The 27,335-nt window shown below is 46.8% G+C and overlaps 1 protein-coding gene across 3 annotated transcripts in view; it reads right to left on the minus strand.

Annotated features, from left to right (window-relative positions):
* Positions 1 to 3,379: 3,379 nt before the first annotated feature.
* med30 (mediator complex subunit 30) overlaps positions 3,380 to 27,335 on the minus strand; it is a 35,042-nt gene continuing 11,086 nt past the window's right edge. For all 3 annotated transcript variants that reach the window (XM_076011288.1, XM_076011289.1, XM_076011287.1), the window contains exon 5: positions 3,380 to 3,808. In XM_076011288.1, coding sequence (XP_075867403.1) covers positions 3,713 to 3,808 — 96 coding nt within the window. In that variant the 3' untranslated portion in view covers positions 3,380 to 3,712. The remainder of the gene's footprint in view (positions 3,809 to 27,335) is intronic.

Here is a 27,335-nt window from a genome sequence, read left to right on the forward strand (position 1 = left end):
AGCCGGAGTGCTGCACTCGGCGGCCCAGCTCAGCTGATCTGTTTTATTTCTGACAGCTCTCCAGTTGGTAACGAGAACACAGCGTGCGTCTCTGCACACCAGAAGTCGACTCAGGTCCCTCCTCCTGCCCTCTGTGCTGATTACAAACACATATGAAGAGAGGCAAAGAAACGGTCCCAGACAGAGAGCGGCATCGTGTCTCAGGGTGACCTTTCTTGCTTTATCCTCATGATGATACAACATACAGCTTATCTGGAAAAGTTAAAAGTTTCGACATGTCATCAAAAGAATCAGCTGACGTGAAATTAAAAAAAAAAAAAAAAAAAAAAAAAAAAAAAAAGACACACATGTATGTACGAAGTTGAAGTCATTAATAAACATTGATAAATCAAAAAAGCACTTTAAAAGAAATAAAAAGAGAATGCATTTGTAAGGAGACGTCCAGAAGATATTTTAGTCTATAGCCTCACCCACTCCTGCTCATTAAATTGACCTGAACAATAACAACAACAAAAAGAAGAAGAAGAAGAAGAAGAAGAAGAAGAAGAAGAAGAAGAAGAAGAAAGACAAAGACTTTCAGCTGCCTCACTTACATGTGGTCAATAAGTCTGGGGGTATTTATGTATTCTCACTGATTGGTCAACATAGTCGCTCGTATATTAAACCCTTATCCATGTATTTAAGCCCCCCCCACCCCCCACCCCAATTTGATTTTTGAATGATAATTACGGATAGAGAAAGCTTGCTAGACCTGCCTCGACGCGGCCACCCGCCGTATCGACTTTGCCTTCCTAATTAAACGCACTGAGAAGACAGGCCGCATGATTACAGAGGCGGCTGTTTCCGAAAGAGGAGAGCGCGCGCCATGCCTCGCTTGGTCCGTTGCTATGGCAGATGGGCTCCGCGAGAGCAACGCTTCCTCATCCCGGCAGCCTCAGCAGCCTCAGCAGCCCGACGTTCACAATTAAAGAGTTGTGGGCAGCCAAGTGAACTCCGCGCAGTGTTTTCATTATCAGCGTTGCATGACGCAACCTTGTTTCTTTCAAATGCGTGTGCGCGCGCGCGCGCGCGGCCTTCAGTTGACTGTTACAAGCAAAAATTGTTACGGGAAAAGCAAAACATCACCTTCATTGTTGTTGTTTTTTTGTTACAAAAATAAATAAATAATGCGACTATCCCTGAGTCAGAGGGCTAATTTAGTTCAGAAATTATTGTGGCTGTGAATGTATTCTATTCTGTTGTCAAGCCCGAAAATAGAACTGCAGTATCACGATTTACTGGGCTGAATTCAAATTAAGAGACACAGAGTTAAAACGACCCCTGGAGAAGTGATCACCGCCGAAGGTAAAAAAAAAAAAAAAAGCTTTCGCGAAGGATGTTGAAAGTCTTGAACTTACAGACTCCCACCAGCGAGTGGCGCTGCAACATCACAAAACTTGGAGAACGTTGTTAATATTTTTAAATAAATGTTTAAGCAGGATGAAAGCTGTTTTGTGTGTTAACATGATAGGTTGCTTTAATGTAATATGTGTGTGTGTGTGTGTGTGTGTGTGTGTGTTAGTTTAAAGCTTCTGAAGAAGAATCCTCTCAGGAGGCAGCATACATGGAGGGCAAGACGCACAAGAAACAAGTAGCTTCATCAAAGGCAATCAGCCTTTACATGTGTGAGCATCTTATTGTACTTGTTTGTCATCCGAGACTCCAGCAGCAGTCTTGCACAGGTACTACAAAAGTACTACAAGAATCTATAGATCTCCAGAAACCAGCATATTTAGCCCTCTGTTTATAAAACTGATGTGTTGTAGGACCTTCCACTTGCTCGAAAGGGTGCGGGAACAAGGTGGCGGGGGGGCAGGCAGAGGGTGGGGCTTGCATCATCTATGAGATGTCAGTGCCATTTGCGACATCACAAAGGGACTGATTTATAGAATTGCATTGTCATCCTTTCCGTAAAGGACCGAAAGACGTGTTTCATTTTTGAAAATTGTGGCACTCTACTGACACACTACAAAACATTTTCAAATGACATTGAATCTTTACCGATTGTTGTTGTTGTTGTTGTTTTTTTTGCAACATCAAAGTCCCACTTTTCTTAGTTTGGAAATACTGCTGCGTGCGTGCATACTTAAAATGTCTGAAAACTGTTTGTTTTGTTACAGTGCACAGTCAAAATGCCTTTGCACGAGGGCCAGGTGGACTCGTGTGTTTTGATTGATTGAATGCACGATCACATGATGCAACAACAAATCAACCTGAAGCTCAAAAAACAAACACGGCCCAGAGCTGTTGGTGGAACACACGGCTTCAACGCTGCTCGTAAAGCAGTCGAACTTAGAAAGGCGTCACGCACGCACGCGCACAGGCACAAAATACGCACGCACACACAGCTGAGGAAGTTGAATCCGCCAGCCAATCAGCACAAGGTCGGTATCCACAGTTTGGTCCCAGTGTAGAAGCAAAACAGAAGAAAAGTAAATCAGGATTCAGTCATTTCCGCCCAGTGGTTGGATTGGAGCATGTGAACTACGCTAGTACAGTAGTGTCAGAAGGTGATAGTGTGAGTGACATACCATAATACGGCTGTGGTGAAACACAGGAGACCCAGTAGAAACCAAACCAGCAGTTTCCCTGACGTGCAGTGCAGTGAAGAACGTGGACGAGGTCTGCAGGGGTTACATTTTATTGGGCCCAGAAGCAATTGTCCATTCATTTCAGCTGCTCTGGGATATTAGTGATGCTATCTGGAGGAATTTATGGAAGAACCAGAGACGACAAAAAGCAAAAAAAAAAAAAAAAAAAAGCCAACGGGTGAGTTGGTTGAATGTGACTGTCAGGGATCCAACAGGAAGTGGCTGCATGTGCCGAGCGGCAGAGCACTTCAAACCGTGAACAGAATAGGAGAAGACAGACGGAATAATAATAATAAAAAAAGCGCGGCCGCCCCTCGCCCAGTCTTAATCCTCTGTTTATATTCGTGGCGGCGACTCTGGGACACTTGGAAAAACAACACGTTCGCGGATGAGCTGAGGGAGAGAGCGGAGCGTAGCGAAGGAAACCAGGGAGAAGAAAGCAAAACCAAACGGCGCCGAGTCGTACACATTGGATCGGCCGAATCCTTAACGAGGCATCCTGATGGCACGTCGGGTCCAATCGGAGCGGAACGCTGTCGAGTTCATGAGATGGGGGAGCGGCGAGGGGGGGCGAAGATTGCAGATCGATAAAGGCGAAAAAGAACAGAAGGAATAGCAGATGACTTTGGACACGGTTCCAGGGGGCCGTATCGCAAAAAAAAACAAAAAGCTCCATCAACGGAGGCCTTGACTGGATTGGAGGGCGCTGAAACGTGGAAGTAACAGACGGACACGACGGGAGGATGAAATAAAAGTGCACGGCTGAGCCTCTACGGGCGCGAGCCCTTTATTGAGATGGTACCTACAAATAGACCAAAGACGCTTTGTGGGGTTGAATGTTTTTTTTTCCTTCTGCCGTGATCACCGGCGCCCTCACCTCTCTCCTCTCTCCTTCATCCTCCGGCAGGTTCGTCGACTTCTTCAGGGTTCTGATCTGCCCCCCCCCCCCCACCCCCGAGTCCCTCAGTTCAGTCCTCCGGGTAAAGTGCAGCCTCGGCGGGAACCCTGTCGCACCTTCCAGTCAGCGTCCCCGCAATCCCTACCCCCACCCCACCCCCACCCCCACCTCCTTCAATTAGGCCTCAGCTCCTGACGGCCAGCATGGAGTTGATCTCCCAGATGAGGTTCCTCAGTTGGTCCATGATCTGTTTCAGCTGCTGGTTCTTCTGCTTGAGCTTCTGCAAGGAGAGAAAGACGGGGACAATCGGCGACCGCGTCAATAATGACTTCCGCCAAACAGTCAGAAAGACGGTGTTCTCGTCAGGGAAGGAATTATTCACTTTACCTGGTTGATAAACAATTTAAATCCCCTCGCGCCCCCCCCGAGGCACTTCTTCGTGCGATGAAAAGCAAAATAAACCTCACACCTCTGTTGGTTTCCTGCAAATTATTTGCTCCGTTAGTTTTGCGGAGTTCCTGATATAATCGCTTTCCTAATGACTGCTGCCGAGAGATTTCCCCTTCCTTCCAAATTTTAACGAGATGTGTTTAAATGCATTCTGACGCCGTCATTTAATTAAGAAGAACGCTACCGCTGTATTTTCCCTCCTGCTTTTAGGAAAACATTTCATCGGACAAAAAAAAAAACAAAGAATGCGAAGTAATCCCAGACCAAAACAAAAAGAAAAAGGTCCTCCCAGAGATTTGTATAATGCCATCAGTTGCCAATAAAACCCCACAAAGAAACACAAAACGGTGAAACACTTTCATATTAAGAAAGCCACGCCTTTTCTTATTAGAAACAATTTAACAAAAATGTGGTACAAAGTGAGAGATAAGTTAATATTTTATGTTTCTTGCAAAAAAAAACGATAAAAAATTCATCCTGCTGGTTTTTTTTTCTAGGAGTTGTACGAGTCTCTCGACTGCCTGTGAAAAATTTCTCCAAATGAGAAAAGTTGTGCCACTTTTCAGCAGATTTATGTGAAAAACAGGATGCGGCCCCTTTTGTGGTGTCGCGAGGGTATCGTGCACCAGGAGACACCACACTGATACCACTCCAGTGTTTGTGTCAACACCCCATGCCGGGTTTCATTCCGACCTTGTTTCGGTTCGCCCTGCTGAACACGTGGGAGTTCCGGCAAAACTTTCAGCAGGAAGCCAGCAGTGAGTGTTCTGAAGCGGCTGTAAACAGAGGGCTAAATATGCCACGTCCTGGAGTTGTTGGGAGGAAGGTAATCTCTGCTGGAGAACGTGGGTATAACAGGGACACAGAGGATACAGGTAAAAATCTGCGGTCTTGACCGGCCACTATAGGCACAGCACACCGTTGCTCTGGTTGAAGTTCTGTGCAAAGCTCTTGATACTACATCAATATGAGCGAGTAGGTGAAGAATAGCTGGTATAACACCAAAGGGTGAGTGCGGCTTTCCAACCCATTCCAATCCAATTCCACCTCCCATCCCACGAACAGTCCCCATCGGTCTGGGAAAGATTCCGCAAAAGGAAAAACTTGAAAAGGTGACTGAGCAAACCACGTGTCCATTGCTGGTCCAGCGGACCGATCAGAATTTTTTGCTGCTCGAGTGGCCCAATCGCAGCTTCCTGTGGTCTAAGGCAGTGGTTCTCAACTGGTGGAGTCTCAGGACCCACATATTTTTTTCCTTATAATGAAGTCGCAAGCCAAATTTATTCCACTGGACTCAAATTTCTTGCACAAAAACAAAAACGCGAGCCCATTCTCTATCAGGTCTAGTTAATAAATTATTGAAAGGATTGAATTAAACTGTGCGTCCTGCAAAGCAAATGCTCGACGTGTTCTCTATAAATGCGTATACGTATTTTAAAATCTGCCCACAGAGTCGCGACCTAATCAAAACAGTTCCCACCAGATGAGAAATGCTGATCGAAGGGGAAACATTCGCAGTGAGTCGTTGCAACATGCCAGTCAGGCAAGAAGCAGAAACGAAGAAAACGTGAGAAAAGCTGTCAGTGCTGACATTATTTTCTTTTAATGGGGAAAAATGCCCTCAGATTGGAATGAAATCTTGGCGACAGCAGCACCCATACTAATCTGAGCTGCAGACAGCAGACTTTTATTTTTCAAAACACCTTTGAGCAGTTGGCCTCGAATCAGTTTCAGTCAAGTGAAACTGTAAAACCAACTAAAAAGCGCCGTCTACCGGAGGTTGGAAAGATGGACGAGTCACATTTCAGAGCTGAAATCCGAGCGGCTGCCGCAAAAGTCTGAGGCTACGTTGGGATTTGGTCCACGGTGGGCACCAGACGCGAGTTCAAAGCGGCGCACAAAGCTCTTTATCTGCCGCGGCTCATCCGCCAGGTATTTACTTCTTCTTCTTCTTTTCCTTCATTGGCGGGGACTAAAAGGAAAGATCCTCTTCAAAAGGTCGGCATCACTTAGCACTGGATGGGGCCTTGGAGGTGAGCGGTTGGGCTGGTTTTGTTTCCTCCGTGGGATTCGACAAAGCGTTGCAGCGTTACACCTGCCTCGTCTGTTAACGTCAGGCTCAGCTTGTGCGAGGACGCCCGAGACCGAGCCCCCCCCCCTCCCCCCCATCTCCCACCTGCTGACAGACCTCCGACCTGAAGGATCAGCGCCCCCCCCCGCTCGTCCTCCGTCATTGTAATACATCCTAGACGCAAGCTTACGGAACCAAATGACAAATTCTGAGCAACAACATTTTTACATTATCACACATAGAGCAATCTGCAATACCATCTGGATGATTTCTACCTAAAAGATCCCCCCCCCCAAAAAAAGAGCTTGTGTTTGAGGGTTAAGTAGGAAAAAAAAAAAACCCTTGGGGGGCCGCCGCCTTCCCCCCCTCCTTTTCGCTAATCGCTAAGCTAACACATCTGGCCTGCTTTTCTTGGGTGGGGGTGGGGGTGGGTGGGGGACATCACAGGGAGGCAAACACACTGGGGCAATCTTCCCGTCAGTCATTTGCCGGCTTTGTCCGCCGATTTCCTCCAGAAGGCTTTCGGCGAGATCTCTGAGTCAACAGCCGCTGTGGACTCGAGCACCTCGTCGCAGCGGCTTTTTGCGCGGAAACAAACACGGGCTGCTGATCTGGCGCTGACGACGAGTCGGAACAAAAAAGCAAGTACAGCCTCAGTCGGCGAGTTGCTTTTTGAACTAGCGAGAGGAAAAGATCTCCAAATATATATACATTTATTTATATACAGTATATATCTATATACACATATATATGCACATGTACGTATATAAATATATATATGTATATATATATATATAGAAATATAAACATATATATACATATATATATATATATACATATATGTATATACATATATATATACATATATATATATATATATATGTACACATATATGTATATACATATATATATACATATATGTATATACATATATATATACATATATATACACATACATATATATATATACATATATATATATATACACACACATACATATATATACACATACATATATATATATAAACATATATATACACATACATACATATACAGTATACATACATATAGATGTATAGATGTATGTAAAAAAAGGTGCTAGGCAAATTTAGCAACAGCGTAACATCAGAGCACACTGACTTACTCAGCTGCTTCTCTTTGGAAAGATAGCCGGAGAGAAGGGGTGGGGCGGGGGGGGGGGGGGGTACCTACGGTATCTGCAGTGCAGCGGAATCTATTAAAATGAAATCCATCTCACTCTCTTGCCCGCACTCCTTTCGGCCGTGACTAATTACAAGCCATTTTTTTTTTTTTTTGCGGAGCAGATAACACCTTGAGCAATCGATTTCATGCAGTTCTCTTAATATCAAGTCTTTAGCCGATTGTCCTTGAAGATAGTCAGTCCCACAGTGGAGCATTTGGAAGCCTTCCAGACGTCTCCCCTTCGCCCTCCGCTTTCAAACGCTCCTCTTTTCTTCTCTTTATTCATCTCTCTTTCTCATACTTTGACTTTGTGCGCGCGCGCGCGTGCGTGTGCGCGTCTGTGTCTGCGCGTGCGCGTGCGTCTGTGTGTGACAAGGGATATGCCTCATTACTCTGATGAGCGAGTCTTGAAATAACTCGGTCATCCACTCTGCGCTAATTAGCCGATACTTCCAGCCTCTGTAATTCCAGTTTCGAAACGCTTCAGACGACAAAGCATACAGAACGTTTTTTTTTTTTTTTTTTTCAAATTTAAAGGGATGCCTTAAAAAAAACAAACTGAAAAAAACCCCCCAAAAAAACAAAACCAAGTGAAGCATCAAAGATTTATTTTTCCATCACCAGTGTTAAGGCATAATCGGCCAGATCCGGTTTCAAGAGAGCGATTGCGCTCCTTTTGAATCTGCAGTCTCGAGTGCAGGCTCCTCCTCTTAAGACCCCGCCGTTTATTTCCACATTTTTCATGGAGGAAAATAGGGCCGCGGAGGCAGCGCGAGGCCTTCGCGGCGCGTTCATTATGAAAACGGCTCGCCGGCGTATCTTGATGTATGAATAACAAGGCCGCTGCTATCACAGAGAAGATTCGACAACCTCGGGGAGACATTATTCCATTCATAACCTTTTAATTAGCGTCCCTTTAATCCTTCACACCTATAATGTGATGTTTGGAGAGGAGGGCGCCGCGCCGGAGAACAAACGGGAGGAAAGGAGCTTTGAACCGTCCCTGCCTTTGTCTGAAGTGTAAGGCTTTTTTTTTTACAGAGCACGCACGCACGCACGCACGCACACACACACACACACACACACACACACACACACACACACACACACACACACACACACACACACACACACACACACACACACACACACACTCAAGAGTCTCCAGGAGTCAGGGCGGATGCACTCCCTCATTTCTCGGCCTGCCACTCATCGGCCCGGGCAAACAACAATGTTTTGACGCCTTTTTTTCGATCCCGGCGGCCAACACGCTCCGACGCCGTGTCAGCGGCGGCAGGGTGGCCGCTCGACTCAACCGCTGAGAGTAAACAAGGAGGCGCTGTCTGGGCTGCCAGTCTCCAAAGTGCCTCCCGCCAACTGGGCCGGGCTGATTCCTATAAACTGGGAAGTGCTTGCGAGACGCTGTCAGACCGGCGGAGCGGAGCGCCGGGAAGCACGATGACCCGGAATGGGGTGCGCGCGTGTGTGTGTGTGTGTGTGTGTGTGTGTGTGTGTGTGTGTGTGTGTGGGGGGGGGGTACATCAAGAAGATGTGGTGGGTCCAAATGAACAGGTACGCGAGTGCTTGTTCCACTGCATGCAGCTGTGCAAATAAGAAAGCCCCGAGTGCTTGAATGAAAAAAAAAAAAAAAAAAAGAAAGCACGGCTCGCCCCCTGGTGGCCTGCGGCTTTGGACATCTACACTGAGGCTTTTCAGAACACAATTGGCTGTAGGAAAAAAAGCCGGCCTTGTCGAAAAGCCTCACAGTTTTGTGATTCATCTGTTTATTGCGGCAAAGTCTGGCAGCCCTCTAGCTCCTAAACTCCGGCAGATGGGGGGGGGGGGGGGGTCAAAAACAAATCTGATTCCAGCGCCTGGAACTTCTGCTAAGCCTAACACACTGTCAGATTAGCCGTCTTTTTTATGTAATTCGCATCTCGTATGCTCACACTCGCCCCGGGTGTCCCCGCCCCCTCCCATTTTATTTCCCTTGATATCAATTAATAATATTGGGGCACAGCACTTTGACACACGTGTTTCAAATCTGTGAAGGCCGGGAGCGGTCAGACGTTTTTGCTTCGAAACGTTCCATTGATCCAAAATCAACAGGGTGAAGGGTCACAGTTTGATTTCAAAAGGAAATCAAGTGAATGAATTTGTCTTTTTGTTGTTTTATTAAATAACAGCTGAAGTAAATGAACAAAGCGAACTGAATCATTTCAAACGTACACATTGTTTTCCCAGATTGTTCAAAAGTGTCTTCCACGTCAACTGAGGTCGTTGGCAGAGGCACTGCCGGACAATTTGTGAATTGTACTTTTGCTGACATTAGATGGCGGCAAACAGAAAGTAATCAGAGAAACAAAAATAATGGCGGGTTGCAGGGAACCACTTATGACAACAGCAATAAAGTTGTTTTTTCTTTTTGCCGTTGGTAGCGACACAAACATAATGAAACGCAACCGGTCGCTCTCACTCGTCTCTGGCGTGACTGTGCAGACTCTCAGTCTCAGTGCCGACAGTGGAAAGATGAAAAATGAATAACGACTGTGCTCGCAAAAACTCACACCGTCGAAATGGAACAAGCGTACATCAGAGAGATAAGCTCAGAATAGAAAGGCAAACAAAACGACTGGAAAAAAGAAGCAGCCGGAGAGCCAAAAAAAAAACCTTCACAGAAACTCCCCTAAAGGTGGAAACACAACAACAAAAACAAACCTGTACCTGGAAAGTGTTGTCAGGAAACAAACACAGTCAGTTAAAGCGTAACTAAGCTGGCACGCCAGAAGGAATGGAACCTAAAAAAAAGAGAATTCTGATTCATCTGTGTCTTTCTGGGGAGAAAGACTTACAGAACGTATTTAGAAAGGAAGGTCAAACTTGAAGGCCAAAGCCAACGAGGATAAAACTGGAACAATGGTTTCACAAAGGGCCATCATCGGTTCGTCCTGCGAAAGACTGGGCTGTCCCAATCGGGAGGGAGAGTTTTCAGGGTTACCCGTCTAACAGAAGGGGTACTAGATATTTCCCAGACAGGAAGATTTGGCTAAGAATCTGAATTATGGACTTGGCCCATGTAACTTCTTCTACCCGGTTGTCTTTCTGTGGCTTCACACAGTGGTTTTCTGCCTCACTCTTGTATACCTGCCTCTTTATCCGTCAAGTCTATGGAATCAAAGGTTGGCAAGATGGCGACGGAGGTTTCAGAGATCAACTGATCCAACTGCTGTGCAAAGTGAAAACAGAAGGTCCTCAGTGCACCAGCAGTTGCACAACCGGCTCCTGCACTCCGTCCACAGCTTTTACTCCGACAGTGTCTGATGCTTCATTGCAGTTTGGCTCTTAGTGACGAGATGATTGAAGATGATTTTAAGACTTTGATTCCCGTTTGAAAATGACCTCATGATCACCTTGAGGTTGGAAAAACAGTTTGCTCAGCATTGAGAATCGATGAGGGTTCAATCAAACAACACAAACAAGAGGCGCGAAATTAGACCCAGATCTCACCGCCATCTTCCCTCCGATTCTTTTCAAAAATACTTCTGGTCTCTTCCGCAAACCAAACAATACCAAAACACCGAGTGCCGAATGCCGATGAAAGTCAGAACCAAGTGTGCCTCAGCAAAGACTGCAACTCACATTTGAACTTTCTATCTCACGTGACTTAAATTGAAGCTCTGCCACAAGACAGAGCTGTAATTGCAGTACTGCCATTTGTGTGTCAAAGAGGATTCCCACAACACAAAGCCCCTTAACCCGAAGTCCATTTGTCAGGAAATTGCTTTAAATTAGCCATGATTGGATTAGCGAAACTTCAAAACAGCTCTGTGCGACGGCAGTAGGGTGACACATCCCCGTGCAACAACTCAGCCCAACGCCGTAATCTGGAAACACTTGGGATTTGCCAAACGTGGGCCAGCAAACAACGGTTGCGTCTATGGGCTTATCAGGCTTGATAATTGCCATCACAACATTAAATAGTTCACTTGCATTATCGCTACAGTCAAGCCAATTGGGGCGGTTTTTCTCCAATGAATGAGACATTATAGAAAAATCGTGCTAATCTTGTAATTACATTAATATATAAATACGATCATCAGCTTTTTTTTTTTTTTTTTTTTTTTGTGCCATTTAACACATTTTAATCTAGGATTTAAAACATGACCATCCTGCTCTCGGAACATATTGAGGCCGGTGGTCTAGCCGATGAGCTTTGATGAGAAGCCTTGAGGTGGCGGCGAGGAAGACACAAGTCGGATTTTAATAGGAAAACAAAACGGGAAGGCGGAGAGACGCACGATCCAGGAAGCAAAACGGAAACGTGCCTTCGGTCAGGATTCCTCCCGCTAATCTGCCCCGTCGCCGGCAACTCAAATCGCAGCTTTGACTCCAACGGATCTGGCTGGGAATTACAAGTGTAAGTGTCTGTGAGTAAGGAGAGGAGATTAGAGGGGCTGGAGGAGGGGTGGAGGAGATAGAGGAGAAGGGAGGAGATTAACAGAAAGGGGGTGAGGAAAGGAAAAAGAAGAGGAGGAGAGCAGAGAGCAGAGGGGGGGGGGGGGTTTCCACGAGCTGGTTGGATCTGGATCCGCTTCTGGGGCAGTGAAAGGCCTCATTTCTCTAAAGTTAACGTTTCATTCTCCAAAGTCATACTGTCGAACGATTTCTTAACGGAAACACCAGGGACTCAAACTAACTGCTGGCAAATAATAATGCAGGGTAAATTGCTTTGTTAGGAGGACTTCAATGCAAAATAGCAAAAGGTGATGATGCAATTAGAACATTAAAAACTTTACAAAGGACTAAAATGTAAACCCTTGCTTTCTACAACGTTGTCTGTAATTTCATTACAGCATTTGCAGCGCAAAATGGGGCGTAAAAGTTTATTGTCCCACACAATCACAAAGGGGTGAAATTAAGTTAAGGATTTTTTTTTTATTTTCTTCGATACAGGCGTCTTTCAACTTATTGAATTTGACTCACAAACCACAACATCATCCAGGAAAATGGTATTGGCAGAGTGCAAGGTATTGGATATTCTTTGACCCGTTACACCCAAAACAAAGTGATCCCAAAGTAAAGCCAAAGTGAACCCAAGTAGCCAAAAGCACCGCATTGTTTGAGATTTTTTTTCTGGCACATGCCAGAATGTTTGAACAGATTTGGAGAGACTTAAACTGTCACAGTTCTTGGGCCGTTCCAGAGAAAGCATTGCCTCACTCGAGAACCACGTCCTAAATTGCTGTATTAATGGGACTGACCTGACCTGTGAGGGTGTGGCTGGCCTGTGTGGTTGGTGCACTCGCGGTTGATGGGAGTTACACCCTGGAGTTCATTCAACGTCCACTTACATCCGTGCATGCTGACATTAACACGTACAGACAACTCGGATTTGCAAGTTAACCCAACACAGATGTTCTTGGACGGCAGGAGTACCCAGAAAGAACCCTCACAGTCGAAGGGAGCCCATGCAAACTCGGCACAGAAAGCCCCCCCCAAGCTGGAATCGAACCCATGGCCTTCTTGCCACAGGGCAAGAACCACTAATGGGGTCGACCGCTGCACCACCGTGCCGCAGTCATCCTTATTAAAACCCGCGGTCCAACAAAATGCACATGGTGCCCATGATTTGTGCGCTCTCCATGCACAACTTGCTTGCGTTACATGATTTGAGTAATTGCTTGCATGCTAACCGCCTCGCTCACTCAATTACTTCGTGATTTATTATTGAGATTATGCATTTGTGTATCACGCAAAAATCACAGTCCAGCATATATTATCTTTATTATGCCCAGCAAAATGATGAGGGCACTTTGCATACTGCGCAGCATGTGCGATGTAAAAAAAAAAAAAAAAACGCAGAAAGAGAAGAAGAAAGAGAGCAACAGAAATTTTGTAAAAAAGCCCAAATGAGGGAGGAAATAAGGAGCTTATTGCTGTTCCTCGCCTGGGGAACCCTGTGAAGCAAAGTGGACCCTGGTTCTCCATCTGACAGTGAACCCGCAGGGATTCCGATGCTTTAATTTGGGGGGAAAAAAAGCCCAAACCTTTAATTGACTTTATAAACTTTGTGGCTTTTTCTCAACGGGAAGGCTTAAGTGCCTGTGTGTTCTATGTTTGCCATGGGCTTCCCCGAGGGAACGGAGCCCTTTTAAAAGGATTTTGAAGGAGGATAAAAGCCTTCTTATCCAGGGGAGGCAGAAATACAATAGTCATGACATGCTGTCATCCTCGCATGCACCTACCGACTGGGGCGCTTTCGTCACGTCCTCGCCATTGAGGCGGAAAGCCTGCTGCGCCTGCCGTCTGTTACCCGAGCGCCTGAGATCGATTTAGCCTTCCGGATATATCTGAGGGCGGGCGTCCCCTTTGCCCCCCTTCTAAGCGCTCTGGTTTTTAGCGAGGTGGCTACATCGACTGGAGCCTTGGTTGCGTATTTGCTCTCAGACAGAATGAAGAGGGAAGGAGGCTTTAGGAACGATGTTTTAAAGCCAACGACCAGTTGAACAACTGAATGTTCAGAAAAAAGAAAAAAAATCTAATCAAACTTCAATCAAAACATTCACTCATATGTAGTCATTTCCTGGGGAGGTACAAGGAGAAGTCTTTTTTTTTAAACTGCATTCGAAGAACTACAAGTTGCACTGGTGCAAAGATTGACTGCATTTGGAACTGGAGTTTGTGTCGCAGCAAAGATCATTTTTGGGTACTTTTTTAACAAGTTGGGTTGAAATTGCAAAATAAGACGTCGGAGCTTTTGAATGATCTGATACGATATCCGTATGATTTGTAATCCACATTTCAGACATGCACAATAACATGTATAAAATACTGGCCTACAGATACAACATTCAGACCTGATTAGCAGCTCCAACTCCTTATCAGTCAGCGACATCACACGGCTTTTTGACAATTGGGCAACAAATTAAGAACCTACCCGTCACGCTAGGACAGCTGAATTACAGACACAGTGAGTGTCCCTACGTGATCTCAGTGTGTATACGCTGGGTCAATGTTGAGTTTTGACAGCTCAAAGAGTCGGTATCTCTAAAGCAATACCCCGCCGCCTCAATCTCGCAGCCGGGCAGACTTCTTTCCTTTCATCTCGCTCTGATGTCTGTCAGGAGCTTAAATCATTTCGAGACCAATCTGAACGGCACCACTCGCGCGGCGAGTAAACATGATACTTCAAGGGCTTTTTTTTTTTTATTTTATTTTTTTTAAATGGGGAGTAAAGGGTTCCTGCGACGTTTCGAAAACCTTTAATTCAAACATTCTCCAGGTGCCGACAACAGTTCTCCTGACAACCCCGAATAACGCCTCGCGAAGTCGGCGATGTTTTAAATCGGCACAATCGCTCACAAGCGCTTAAAATCGGCTCCCCGATAGCGCGGCTACCAACTCAATAATATTGGATCCAATTACCTCCACCGTGTGGAGGCTGAGACGGGCAGATTTCTGAAAAGATAAAAGAAGGTTTTATTCCGACTGAGACCTCCGGGTCGGCGCGCGGATGTTGTTGAACAAATGTGCCACATTTGCGCCACAGCCTCGTCAAAACAGCCCGAATATACTTTTCACATGCACGGAAAGGAGTCGTTTTTGTAGACGGGGTATGAAGCCAAGATGAAAAATAAATAAGTCATCTGTAAGAAAACCCAACGACGGCGTGAGAGCAGAGCGGTGGCTGCTGACACGGCACACGTCTTCAGTCGGTTTGTGACAACAAAGTGTGACCACGACTAAATCTGGGAATGGATGCCTCTGGTCAGATCCCTGCAGAGCTCACAGCCGATTATATGCATAATTATTTCTGCCCTGCCACCAACATGAAAAGTTGAATTCACTAATTTTTTTTTTTATATTGTAAATGAAGCAAGTTGGCAGAAACTTAAATACAACAGCAGGTATTCAGACACCTAGCAAAAAAAAAAAAAAAAAAAGTGTTCCGCTCCACTTTGATTAACCTTTGAAAATAGGCACATTTATTGCTTGACCTGCTTCACTCATCAGCTGTTTTTTTTTTTTTCTTCCCCATTACGTGGACACAGATTACAAAGCCTTACAAAAACAGATAATCGGCGCATTCCATTTGAAGAGAGAAGTGATGTCCGGACTGAGACGTTAGTAAAATAACGATTCAGTGCGAACAAAAGAAACAGAAAAAGAAAAGCCCACAATTCAAAACTGTGTCTACTCTTGCGGTGAATTGAAATAACATCAAATAAAAGAATCAAAGGCTGTAGGCAAACCTTCATGTCTGGATTCTGCAGATTTGCGCCGCACACGTACCACAATAAAGTTGCGCAGACGCGGCCCCAGTGGCCTCTGCCAGGAGTGAGCTCAGAACGAGTGCATGATGGGTCCATCAGTTTTTGTGGAACGCCAAGTGATGAAGTAAAGGCGATTATATCACTGGCAAGGCTATCCCAATGCTACTGGCCTTTCTGAACATGCACGGTTGGGTGTGGGAAGAAGTCGCTGACCTTGTATAAAATGTGGCTTAATTTATGATTTTAATATTGGTAAAAGCTTAACATAAATACATACATAAAAGTGTCTTCCTACAGTACAATAAAAGTAATTTGGTTTTCCTACCCTGAGAGCGGTTCTTACATGTATATAGGAATATGTTGCTCCCAGTTAGCTGCCGTCTTGTGCCGCAATATTTCTAAGGAAGCCCAGTGTGGACAATCCAGCCCTCCTGAAGAAGGTGGACCAGGTGTGCAGGTTTGTGCTTGCAGGCCACCGTAGTTCACTGGCAAGCAAGGGAGAGGGAGGCTACGGAGTCCCAAAGTAGACTTAGGTGAAAGAGTGCTGCAATCTAAAATGTGATGTCACCGTTTCTTCTTAAAAATCTCTAACTATTACACACTTGTCCTTCAAAGCGATGCTAAAGTGCACAAAGAAACCTCTCCCCAAGAGCGGCAGGTTGCAGATTGGTAAGGATGAGAACAACCAACCTGCCACACTGAACTAACTTGAAGTGCTTTCATTGTGGTCGGAAGTAATAAACCAAACCTTGAAGCGAGAAATTAGCAGCAACTCAAGCCCTCAGTGGGTTCGGCTGATGATTTCCTTCTCGTTGCGAACGTAATTATTGCTCCCTTACAGCAGCTGTTCAGAAATGAGGGCGCTATCTGGCAGCGTCGGAGAACATTTGGAGGTGGAGGGCCGTGACAATTGTATCAGCCCTGACCCTGAAAACCTCAAACAGCGAACGTGTGGCGCCCTGGTTATGTGACTCCATTTCAGTTTGGGGTTCTTCTTTAGCTCAACAACGCAACAGCGCAATCGACGCTGAAACCCGCAAACCTTTTGGAAACTGGAGCCAGAAATGAAATACTTTCGGCACCTTCTTTCCCCGGCTCCGTGCACCGGCTGAGCGGAGAGGCCGTAAACACAATGGTGCCACGGACGAATGTTATGTTTTCAGACAGCCGTGAACACAAGGACCGCCGACAACAATGGAGGCTCATGTGGGGTTGTGCACGTCGGCTTCGCTGTGCGCTGATGCCGTTGTTGTCTCGCTGGTCTGCGCTCGGTGTTCGGTGTACTGGCCTGGCATGCACACGGCGGCGCTGTCAGTGTTTTGTGGAGATGCATCAACAACAGCCATTACATTTGGTGATACGTTTCCCTTTTTTTTCCCTTTTTTTTTTTTCCTTTTTTTTCGCGGCTCCCGTCTAAAACGCGAGTGCCAATGTGGATTTGTGCTGCAGTGAGAATTTGACTGCTCAGCAGTGGAAAGCGGCGGATTCCTGGAGAGGACCCAGAGGTCGCGACCTCGTCCAGACTGTGTCGACAAATGCGGGGGAAGACATGATTTCATGTTGTACCCAACGTGACATTGCAAGAGTAGTGGGAATCAAAATATGTTCTGTCAGACGACAGCAGACTGTGCCTGTCTTTTTTTTTTTTTTTTTTTTTTTTTAAAGAAGTTTATCACGAAAAACACTGTCCCATTTCTGAAAACATTTTCACTTGGAGATTTTCCATTGCAGTGTACATCTTTTTAGAGTCAAAGACCTAAAACTCAGCACTCCGCCAACGACGAATGTTTGCTTCAAACAAAGAAATCAGTTCCTTTTTTTTTTTATCTCTCGTCTCCCAAAACCTCATCCTTCCTCCCAGCGAGAACCCTGCCAACCAAAGTGCAGCCCATTCATCGCCTCATTTAGAACTAAATTAAAACCATCTCTCCGCGCCTGCACCTTTGGTCCTTCATGTTGGGACTCACCTCCGCTGCAGGTGCGCGCCGGCCTGCCTGCCTGCCTGCCTGCCGAGCGTTCTCTTTCCTCTCGGAAAGCCGTCCCAAAGGCACCGGGAACAATGCAGAGCTTACCTCATTGTTTACCTCCGTAATATCACACAAGTGGCCGACCGGCGGTGCGGCTGGAAAATCACGGGCACAATGGAGCCTTGGCGCGCACGGAAAAGATTCTGTACGTCCATTATGCTTTCTAATAAAATTACAAATCAAAGCTTGGTGAACCGCGGGTGTTTTTTTTTTTCCTCTCCCCCGAGCACCTCGAATTGCTCATTTCGCCGTTTCGACGCCGCTTTAGAAATATTTAGGTTCGGCGCTAAAATGGGACAAAATGGCAGGAGAAGCGGCTCTGATCCCTCTGCGCAGAGAGGTTGTCGCAGCGGCACGGCTCCAGTGACGGAAACAATTAGAAAGCCCCCCCCCCTCCCCCTCCCCACCCAGCATGACGGGAGCCTCTGACGGGCCACGTATGAGACGGCTAACAAGACGGCGGTAGCGCCACCTGCTGTGCTCAACCTTCTGATTTAAGACAGGCCACGAGCAAAGGGGTTGGACGGCGGCGGGAAGAGGAGGATGAAGAGGGGGCTCGTGTCGGGCCCGCTCCGTCCCTCCTGCCCTTTTCCTATTGCAGCCGGCGCCTCTGTTTATCAGGCTCGGCTGGCGCTCTTCAGATAAACTCGCCGCCGCGACGCCGAAGCCGGAATACATTACGGGCATCAAGCGGACGGCGGTGGCTCACGCGTGCAGGTCTGAAGAGGAGTGACAAAATTTCGGCTCTTCTGAACACACACGCACACACACACACACACACACACACACACACACACACACACACACACACACACACACACACACACACACACACACACACACACACACACACACACACACACACTGGGCTTTTAATTTCTCCCTTTTATTCATTGGAATAAAGGAGGACAGCGGCGGTAATTAACAGGGTATTTTTAAAAGCGCTGGCACGGTGCGGCGGTGTGGAGGGGGCGTGGGGGGGGGCAGGTGTGTGTGTGTGTGTGTGGGTTGTGGGGGGGTAGTTGCAGAGATAGCAACTAAAAGCAGAGAGAGAGAGAGAGAGAGGAGAGGGCGAGGGAGAGGCGCGGTGGAGAATTAATAACAGGCCAGATCTCTCCAAGGCCTCCTTAATGGGCTGTGACAGGAATTTATTCACACTTAGGCTGGTATTAAATCAAACGGCAGGCGAGTGGCAGTGGCAGGCTGCGGCAGAGAGGGGGCGGCGGCGGGTTGGGAGGTTGTGTCGGCGGGTGCAGGAGAGGTGGGGAGGCAACGGGGGTGGGGGGGTGGGGGGAATAATCCTCACCTGCCACGCGCAGAGGTGGGGGGGGGGGGCAAAAGGTCACCTCCAAGGCCCCCTTCAAGATAGATGGTAGTGGGAGGGGGATGGGGGGGGGGGAGGGGGGGGGGAGCAAGAGGGGGAGCGAGGACGGAATGCACGATGAGTGATGTGGCGGCGACGAGGCGGCCGGTCCCACGGCTCCAGGTGGAGCGATTATCAAGTATCGCCGAAGAGCCGGCCGTGAGTCATGCTTCCCCCATTCCGCAAAAAAGAAAAAAGAAAAGAAAACGCGGCATCACAGCGGCAGACGGACGTCCAGCAAGTCAGTCAGTCAGTCAGTCAGTCAGCCAGCCAGCCAGACAGCCAGACAGGAAGGCAGGCAGACAGGAGGCTGGTCCCCATCAACTTGGATGGCACTTGAGACAGCTGGCGAACGTGGACGGCGCTCAAAAAGACGGAGCTAAATCCAAATTAGTGTTTCGGTTGGGGTGGGTGGGGCGGGGGGGGGGGGGGGGGGGGAGAGAGAGAGAGAGAGAGAGAAATAAAGAAATAATGATAAATAAAAAAAAATCCCAGCCGGCCAGTTTATCCTCCGCGGTCTTTGTTTTTTTTTGCGCCATTAATTGGTTTGTGACCACTGATGTAGGAAATTCATTAGGGCTGTAATTTGTGGTCACTCGGGTGCCGCCGCCGAATTGGGCACGTTTCTGTTGGAGCAGAAAAGGCTGCGGCCGACACACACACACACACACACACACACACACACACACACACACACACACACACACACACACACACACACACACACACACACACACACCCCAGCCCTCCACCAAATTGATATGCGGAATCGGGTTCGGCGCTTGCGAGACGTCTGCGGCGCAGAGATTGAGCAATCGCAGCCCATTAGGCAGCAATGAATTATGGGCGAACGAATCTCAAAACATTTATGCAAACTCTGTTGACTTTCACGTGCACTCTTATCAACTCCACGCGCACGCGTTCCAACACGCGCGCGGTCGCATGCACGCGCGACCTGTTGTGGCTCCGCACTGTATGCGCTCCAAACCTCGGGAGTGGCTGCGTTCAGGAACACGATGCCGTACAGGAGCCAACAAGGACAAGAGGCACATTTACACCAAGGCGCATGTAAAGCGCGAGAACATTGCCGCTCGAATTCAATCGCACGCGCTCGCCGACGATATCCCACCTGGTGACGACACCTGCAAGAGTGATGACGACCTCACCCTCCTCCTCCTCCTCCTCCTCCTCCTCCTCCTCCTCCTCCTCCTCCTCCTCCTCCTCCCCCCCCTCCCCCGCCTCCTCTCCCCCAACACCCCGCCCAGATCACATCACCATCCGTCAGCCAGACCCCAACAAACAGCAATTACCCCAATTGACAGATAAGGAAAGCGGCCCCATCGCTCACGGCCGGGGACATCCCATAAAGCAGCCGGGCGTTACCGTCGGAGGAGTCATTCGTCTGGCCCTCCTCGAGCTGCCCGCCCTTGCCCTCTCCCGTTCACTTCCTGCACAGAGCTGCGCTTGCGAGCGCCTGCCTCCATTAGCCGAGCGAGGAGGCTCCAAGCGCAGGGCCGGGGGGTTGGGATGGAGTCGAAAGCGACGGTGCACCCCAAGGCTGGGGGTCGCTGCCTTTCTAGTTTATAACACCGGAAGCGAACAACAACTTCTCTATTCCATATAAAAAGACACACAATACGGAGAATGGATAAAAAAAACAAGTGTGATAAAGTAGCAGACTTTGAGTTTGAATTAATTAGAGACCCTGAAAGAGGTAAATGTCCCGTCGCCTCAGTTTGAATTGACTACATTCAGATTGGCTACATTCTGCTCATTGAAACAAAAAAACTTTTTGCATGCCAATCGACGGTTATATTCGCAAACTAAAACAGGAAGCTTGCTCTACAATAGTGACATGAAACTTTAAGCTTTGCAAGCAAAATGCCATAAATTTCAACTCAAGTTTCATTTTAGAAACCTTTTTTTTTTTTTAATTAATCCTAAAATCAACAAGCATGATTATGATCTAATTGAATAGTCCCTTGCAGGGACTACGGTCGTATCAGGAATGAACCGTCATTATTTCCTCCCAATTAGCAGTGTTTTGGCGGAAGAGATCAAAGTCTCGTTGGGATTTATCTTCATCCCAGCACTAATTCCAGTCTGTTTGCAAGGTTACTGTTTAAACAAGGCTGAGGGTGCTACCTACTTTTGCTGTTTTTATGATTAAAATTAAACATGTGTGACAGGGTATCCCAGAGTGGCTCTCCTGGATTCATTTTCCATTTTCTCTTCCCTTGTACCGGACCAGGGGGTATTGAAGTACGGTATGAGTTCGACCTAGAAACTCAATACCAGACTTCAACGATACTACGGTATGAAGAATTGACTTGGCCCACGTTTACCAACAACAACATGGATCTACCGCTGATTTCTATAGCTTGCCTTGCTGTTCAGTCAGGTTATGCTTAAACACTAGTTCAGTCCTCTGTGATGTCACACAGGGAAGTCGTACCTTAACCAGTACCTTTTCAAGGACAGAGACCACTCCACCCATAAACCAGAGGTTCATTCCGATCTGCGAGGTCGACCTGTTTGTGTCCCTTCGAAATATGTGTATAGTGTGGCAAAACGTGCCTCCACGGTGTCACAGACTCAATATTTTTGCATGGCTTGTGACAGGAAGTAAACGGTTTGGACTGGAATCCGGAAAGATTTAGACGGGATTGGACAGCGCGGACATTTAGCTCCAAGCCAGTGCGCTACTTTGTTTCCTCGTGTGAGCCCAGAGCGCACACTTCAATGGGCCTCCTCCGCTCCCCCTTCCTCTGTCATATGCTAACCGAGGCGGCGTTTCTTCCAAGGTTATTTCTCACGGAACGGCGCGCGCTAAAATCCCTGTCCGTGGATTTAGAATCCCATTACCCGCCCGCCCTATCGCTCCGTCTATCGGCCCCTCTCCATGAAGATGCATTACGCGATGGTTCATTATTTACAGCGGTGGGTGAATTTAAATTTTGATAGAAGTCATATTTTCCAAAATAAATAAATAAATAAAATAAAACATAAGAGAAAGTGCTCTGGGCTTTTCTTTGGGGGGGGGGGTGAGGGGGGGTGGTGGGACGGGGAGGATGTGATGGCAACAGTCCTAAACCAGTGTGACATTATCAGCAGGGGACTTTGAAGCGCGCTCCGACTTATCTTCTCACTTCGGCATCAATCTTTTCACGCTCCCTCTTTTCTCCCACCGCATCCCGTTACGGAAAGGCATCCCCATTTTCCCCGCCGCGGCCGAATTTCATCAGTCTCCCCGTTATTCCTTTTGAAGGCCCCCATCTGAACGGCAGCGGCTTAACTCTGACAAGCCGCGCCTGTCGACGCATCTATCAATGCGCTCTTTCATCAATCTTTTACCTGCCTGCGCATCAAGGGGTCCCTCTCCCTCTCCCTCTCCTCCACTTGCTTTCATATGTCTCAAAAATAGCGGGTGAAATTTATATTTATATCTTATCTGTTTTTTTGCTACACGTTTGTTTTCCGTCAAGTGGATGTCGTCGCCTCCGTCCATCCGTCCGTCCTTCACCGTTCGCTGCACGTGTCTCTTGCCGCCATAACGGGAATTTTCACCCCCCCGTCTGTCCATCCGTCTTCAAACGCCGTCTGTGAACAGTCCATTTCCTTCTCCTGCCTTTTTTTTTTTTTTTTTTAATAAACTCACCCTTCTTCCTCACTTTTATTCGCCCCTCCTCCACTTTTCTGTCTCATCCACTTCAAGCCGAGCAGGGCCGGAGCGACCGTGGCAGATGTAGCCTGGCCTGCCAACATCTGCTGCCTGTGTTTCTGCTGAATCATTATCCGCTGATCAGACTAACGGCTTTAAACTCCCCAAAGCTTGTTGTCCTTCACTGCGGCCCCTAATGTGCAGCTGGACAGCCAGGAAATAAAAAAAGGAATGCCGCCGCCGCTGCCGCTAAATATGGAGCGAAACACGCGGCAAATATGCACCGGATATCCGAGAGCGGGGCATGGGAAATCTGATGCTAATAACCTCTGGGTACCCGGGTCCACAAGGATTAGGCCGCCACAGCTGGGGTTTCTACCCACATCTGTTCAGATTTAGGAGATGAACTAAATGTTGATGAGTAGTAGCATAGAGCATCTACAACAAACAATGCAAGAACATAAAACACAGTTTGGAAAACTCATGTCGTGTGTCACAAATGGCAATCAATGTCCTGGATACCTCCCGCAGGCTAGCCACAGACAGACAGACAGACAGACAGACAGACACTCCACCAAATCAGGCTTTAGTTGTTTTTGCCATCTTCCAAACATCCAGAAGATGCCACAACACATCAGTTGTAGCAGGAAGCGCCTTTTGATGGAGGTTGTAAATACAGGGCTAAATATGTTCCGAGCTCTGGAGCCAATTAATCAACGGCAACAATGGGCTGTGAAAAATAAAGGTCTAAAAAATGGGTAGCATGTGTGGGGCTTTAATAGCAAGGGGAGCAGATGGCTTCAAAAAGGAATATCACAGAAAGCTACAGCTCGCCATAAAGCACAGCTGCAGAGCTACTACTTTCTCCACGATGACGAGGGAAGGTTGACCTCTGACCTTCTCAATACAAACCGCAGACACAGAAACGCTTCCATGTTTGCCATGTATGCCACATTCGGCGGACGACTTATGGCAGCTTTGGAGGGCAAGAGGCAACCTCTGACCTTTACCTATAATCAAAGTCATCCCTGCGTTCGACAAGTGGGTTTGGACACAAGGATTCGCTTCCAGGCGACGCCAGAGGGAAAAATTCAGCCGATCCATCAGGGCAAGCAGCCGGAGGGAACAACCAGAAAACAGCCCGAATCTCGAGTCAGCCAACTAACATCTTCAAACACGTCTCTTCAGTGAAGATGCCCTCAGTTTAGGGGGAATTTCTTGCCACTGGCAACCCCACGGTTTTTAGAAACACATAATATCAAACCTTCAACATTCCTACAATATTCCATCCACAGTACTTTGCTGCTTCACAGGTTATCAGCCTGGCTTGCGGCTAATTAACGAGCCCAGGGAAAAGGCAGAGGGTTGCCTCCAATCAAAGGTGTGAAGCAATCCCACGACTTTCACAGCGGAGCGGTCGAGGTTAATGACCACCGTCTGTGCTGTTGACCTGCAAGGGCGATGGAGGAAATTGGGTTGGTTGGCTGGTTGGTTGAAGGGGAGGAAAATGTGACCGCAGGTCGACAAAGACGAGGGAAGGGAAGGCACGGAGTCGAGGATGTGATGACAGCGAGAGACATGTTGTGGTGAGAATCAAGAGAGGGCCAGATGGAGGCAGGCGATTGGCCGTAGACACCCCCGAAGGGAAGGAGACCGATGCATCACGTTGCTCGCTACATCCTGGAGCTGCGTCAACGGGTTGGTCGCAACTTAAAAGTGCAAAAGGTCGCGGCTTTGTAGGTAGTTTTAGGTAGGTAGATTTTAAAATACATATACATATTTAGAGAGAAAATGTGTTTTTTTTTTTTTTGCAGGACACACAATTCAAAAATTTCAAAAATGTATTTACAAGACATGATAGAATGTGGGCTAGCGTTTTTACCTTGAGCTGGCCGGCCGTCAAAACCATTGTTTCTCAACTGGTGGGTCACGACCCAAAAGTGGGTCGGGGCTTTGTGGGCAGTTTCCTTTTTTTTTTTTTTTTTTTAAAAGAAGGGATTTCAAATATAGGCGTATATATTTAAATGTTATTTAAATGTTTACTTTGCAGGCCACATAATTCAATCCAATAATGATTTACTAGACAAGATAGAAAGTGGACTAACATTTTTGATTCCGTGGAAAACATTTGAGGGTTGGGGATAAAGTTTGGGTCGCGATATCGTGTTCAGGATAAAAATGTGGGTCCACCAGCTGAGAACCACAGACTTAAGAGGGAACCGCAAATTAACTCTTGACACGTCACAATTAACGCACGAGAAACATCTTCTCGGATGTGCACGACAATCAATGCCAACACACCTATTAGTTTCGACGTAGCTCATTTCCAATAAAATCTAAAATATGCCTCTCTCCCTCTCTGTGTGCGTTTTTTTCAAATCACGAACGTGCGACTCCAGTGTGCAAATATGCATTTATGGCATTGTGCCGAGGACCGCAGCCCAGAGTGCACTCGCGTGTTGTCTCTTCAGTCTCGACTGCGCTCGGAATCTTTTGACGGAACTCTATTTGCATGCTAATGCGTTGCATAGGGGCAAAGGATGAATTACAAACAAGGCTATTTGTTATGCCCACTGAGATTGAAAATGGAAAAAAAAATACCCTCAGACTGAAATAAAAGGAGCTGGTGAGTGCTTTCTTTTTTTTTTTTAAATTAAAGAAAATATTTTTTCCCATTTTTTTTTTCTCCTGTTGTTGTGTTTTAAATAGTTGAAAGGCCAAGGCTGTTTATCCGCTTGGATCTCGGCAGCTCTCCCGATACTCTTCCAGCAGGTACGAGCGGGGGGGGGGGGGGGGAGGTGTAAGCAAAACAAAACAAAAAAGAGACAAAAAAACAAAACAGAAACAGAAAAACAAATGCTGCCGTTTTGTTTTGCCGGCCCGGCGCTGAGTGCAGTTGAACGCGGGGTTTCGCCGCGGCGTTTCGCTGTAGTGTTAACATTTAAAAGCAGCCAGGGGAGAGACCGTGCAGCACCTCTTAAAAATAACCAATTCCCATCTCTCCGGCTGACACTCCCGACCTTGGACCATTATCATTGCGGCACACTCAGACAGCTTGGCATGCACCGTGTGTACACAGTTGGCACAATGCACGTACAAAGAGGGAAAGAGTCGGTGGGGGTGTGGGGGTGTGGGGGGTGAGAGGGGCTCCATCTACACACATGTGCACAAGAAGCGTGTGCGAGTGCAAATGCAAACACAAATCTCGTCTCTCTGAAGGAAGAACAAAAGCTCTCAGTCTAAAAAAAAAGAAAAATCAATATAAACAAAAACCTGAAAAAGCAGCAGAACACTGTGGCGGACGACGCGGACGGAAACATAAAGGCTCCCTAAATAATGCATTGTGCGTTTCACCTGCCGCGCCTCATTGTCCTGCAACTGCTGCGGCTTTTTTTTTTTTTTGTTTGTTTGTTGGCTTTTAGCGTGTTTGCATAGCGAGCGAGGCTCCAGTCTCGTTTTGGTTTCTGTTGCCGTTCCGTGGTTAATATTTGTCGATTTGTTTTCGAGGCTGATCCAAAATGTGGAGTGGAAGTTATCTGCCATAGAGAGAGAGAGAGAGAGAGAGAGAGAGAAAACACATTACACACGACTAGGGACGCGTTTGTTTGTTTGTTTTGGGTTGTTATTTTGTGTTGAGTGAACCTGTGCAGTGCTTCTAGATAAATTTAGCAGCTAAGCATTAAAAAAACAAAACAAAAGAAAACGTTTCTTGTTTTTGCTGCATTTGGTACATTAGCATGAATATTAAAAAACCTGGGACTTTTTTCAAGCCTGCACATTTTTTTTTTTTTTTTTTTTAGCACATCACTACTTTCCTATTCTGACATATTTTACAGCCTCTCTATGTTAATATTCATTTAGAACACATCTGTCTGTGAATACTTTATACTGTCATCTTATACTTTGAGGGGCAACTGGAACAAATCACATTTCATTGAATGTCAGATTGGATTATATCTGCTTGTATCATTTAAATGTCAATTATTTTTTTTCCCCCCACCAGTGCGGTGCACTTTTTGAGCCACACTTGACAACAAAACACCTGAGAGCAATTCCCTGCAATATCTGCTCACACTCTGAGAGTCAAAACGGCCTGAGAGGAAAATGAGCGGAGTCATTTAATTATTTTACATATGAAGACGCTTTGGATTGTATTTGAAATAAATTACTGTCAATAAATACATTATACTGATGTCGTATGAAACCATGTGCAGAAGAGCTGCAGATGGTTTTTGCCATCTTCTGCAGGTGCAATTGACGTTGGCATTTCGGTACCGGTTAGAGAATCAGATTGTCCACGCAGACAGAAATGCATCATCGGAACCTAGTAGTAAAGGCTGCTATTTTGAAGAGGGTGTGCTTTTATATTCATTTCTGTAGCTTCCGAGACCTTCACTTTTACCTCGTCTGTCAAAGCTCTGGACTCCGGATGGCAAAGATCTTTCTTCTGTAAAGGCGGAGGAACCTTTGGGTCGCAGCGTTTACTTTTGCCACGGCTGCGGATTAAATCCATCTGCAATTTCCCAGACTTTGAGCGACACCCGGCGTGTCGGTGCGAAGAGCCGCTCAGCGCTGCTCTTGCACATCAGAGTGTCAGAAGACAGACAGGCGGGCAGGCGGAGGGGAAAAAAAAACAAAAAAAAAACAACAAAACACACATCTGACAGTGAAGACATCTGAAAAAGCACTTAGGCGTGTTTGATGTCCCACGCTGAGAGCACTCTCAAAGTGAGTCCCTCACTCGCGAGGTATTAGAAGA

This window comes from Nelusetta ayraudi, unplaced genomic scaffold (genome assembly GCF_046127955.1).
Source record: "Nelusetta ayraudi isolate G7.1 ecotype Tasmania unplaced genomic scaffold, CSIRO-AGI_Nayr_v1 ptg000135l, whole genome shotgun sequence".
In the NCBI taxonomy this organism is placed as follows: Eukaryota; Metazoa; Chordata; class Actinopteri; order Tetraodontiformes; family Monacanthidae; genus Nelusetta; species Nelusetta ayraudi.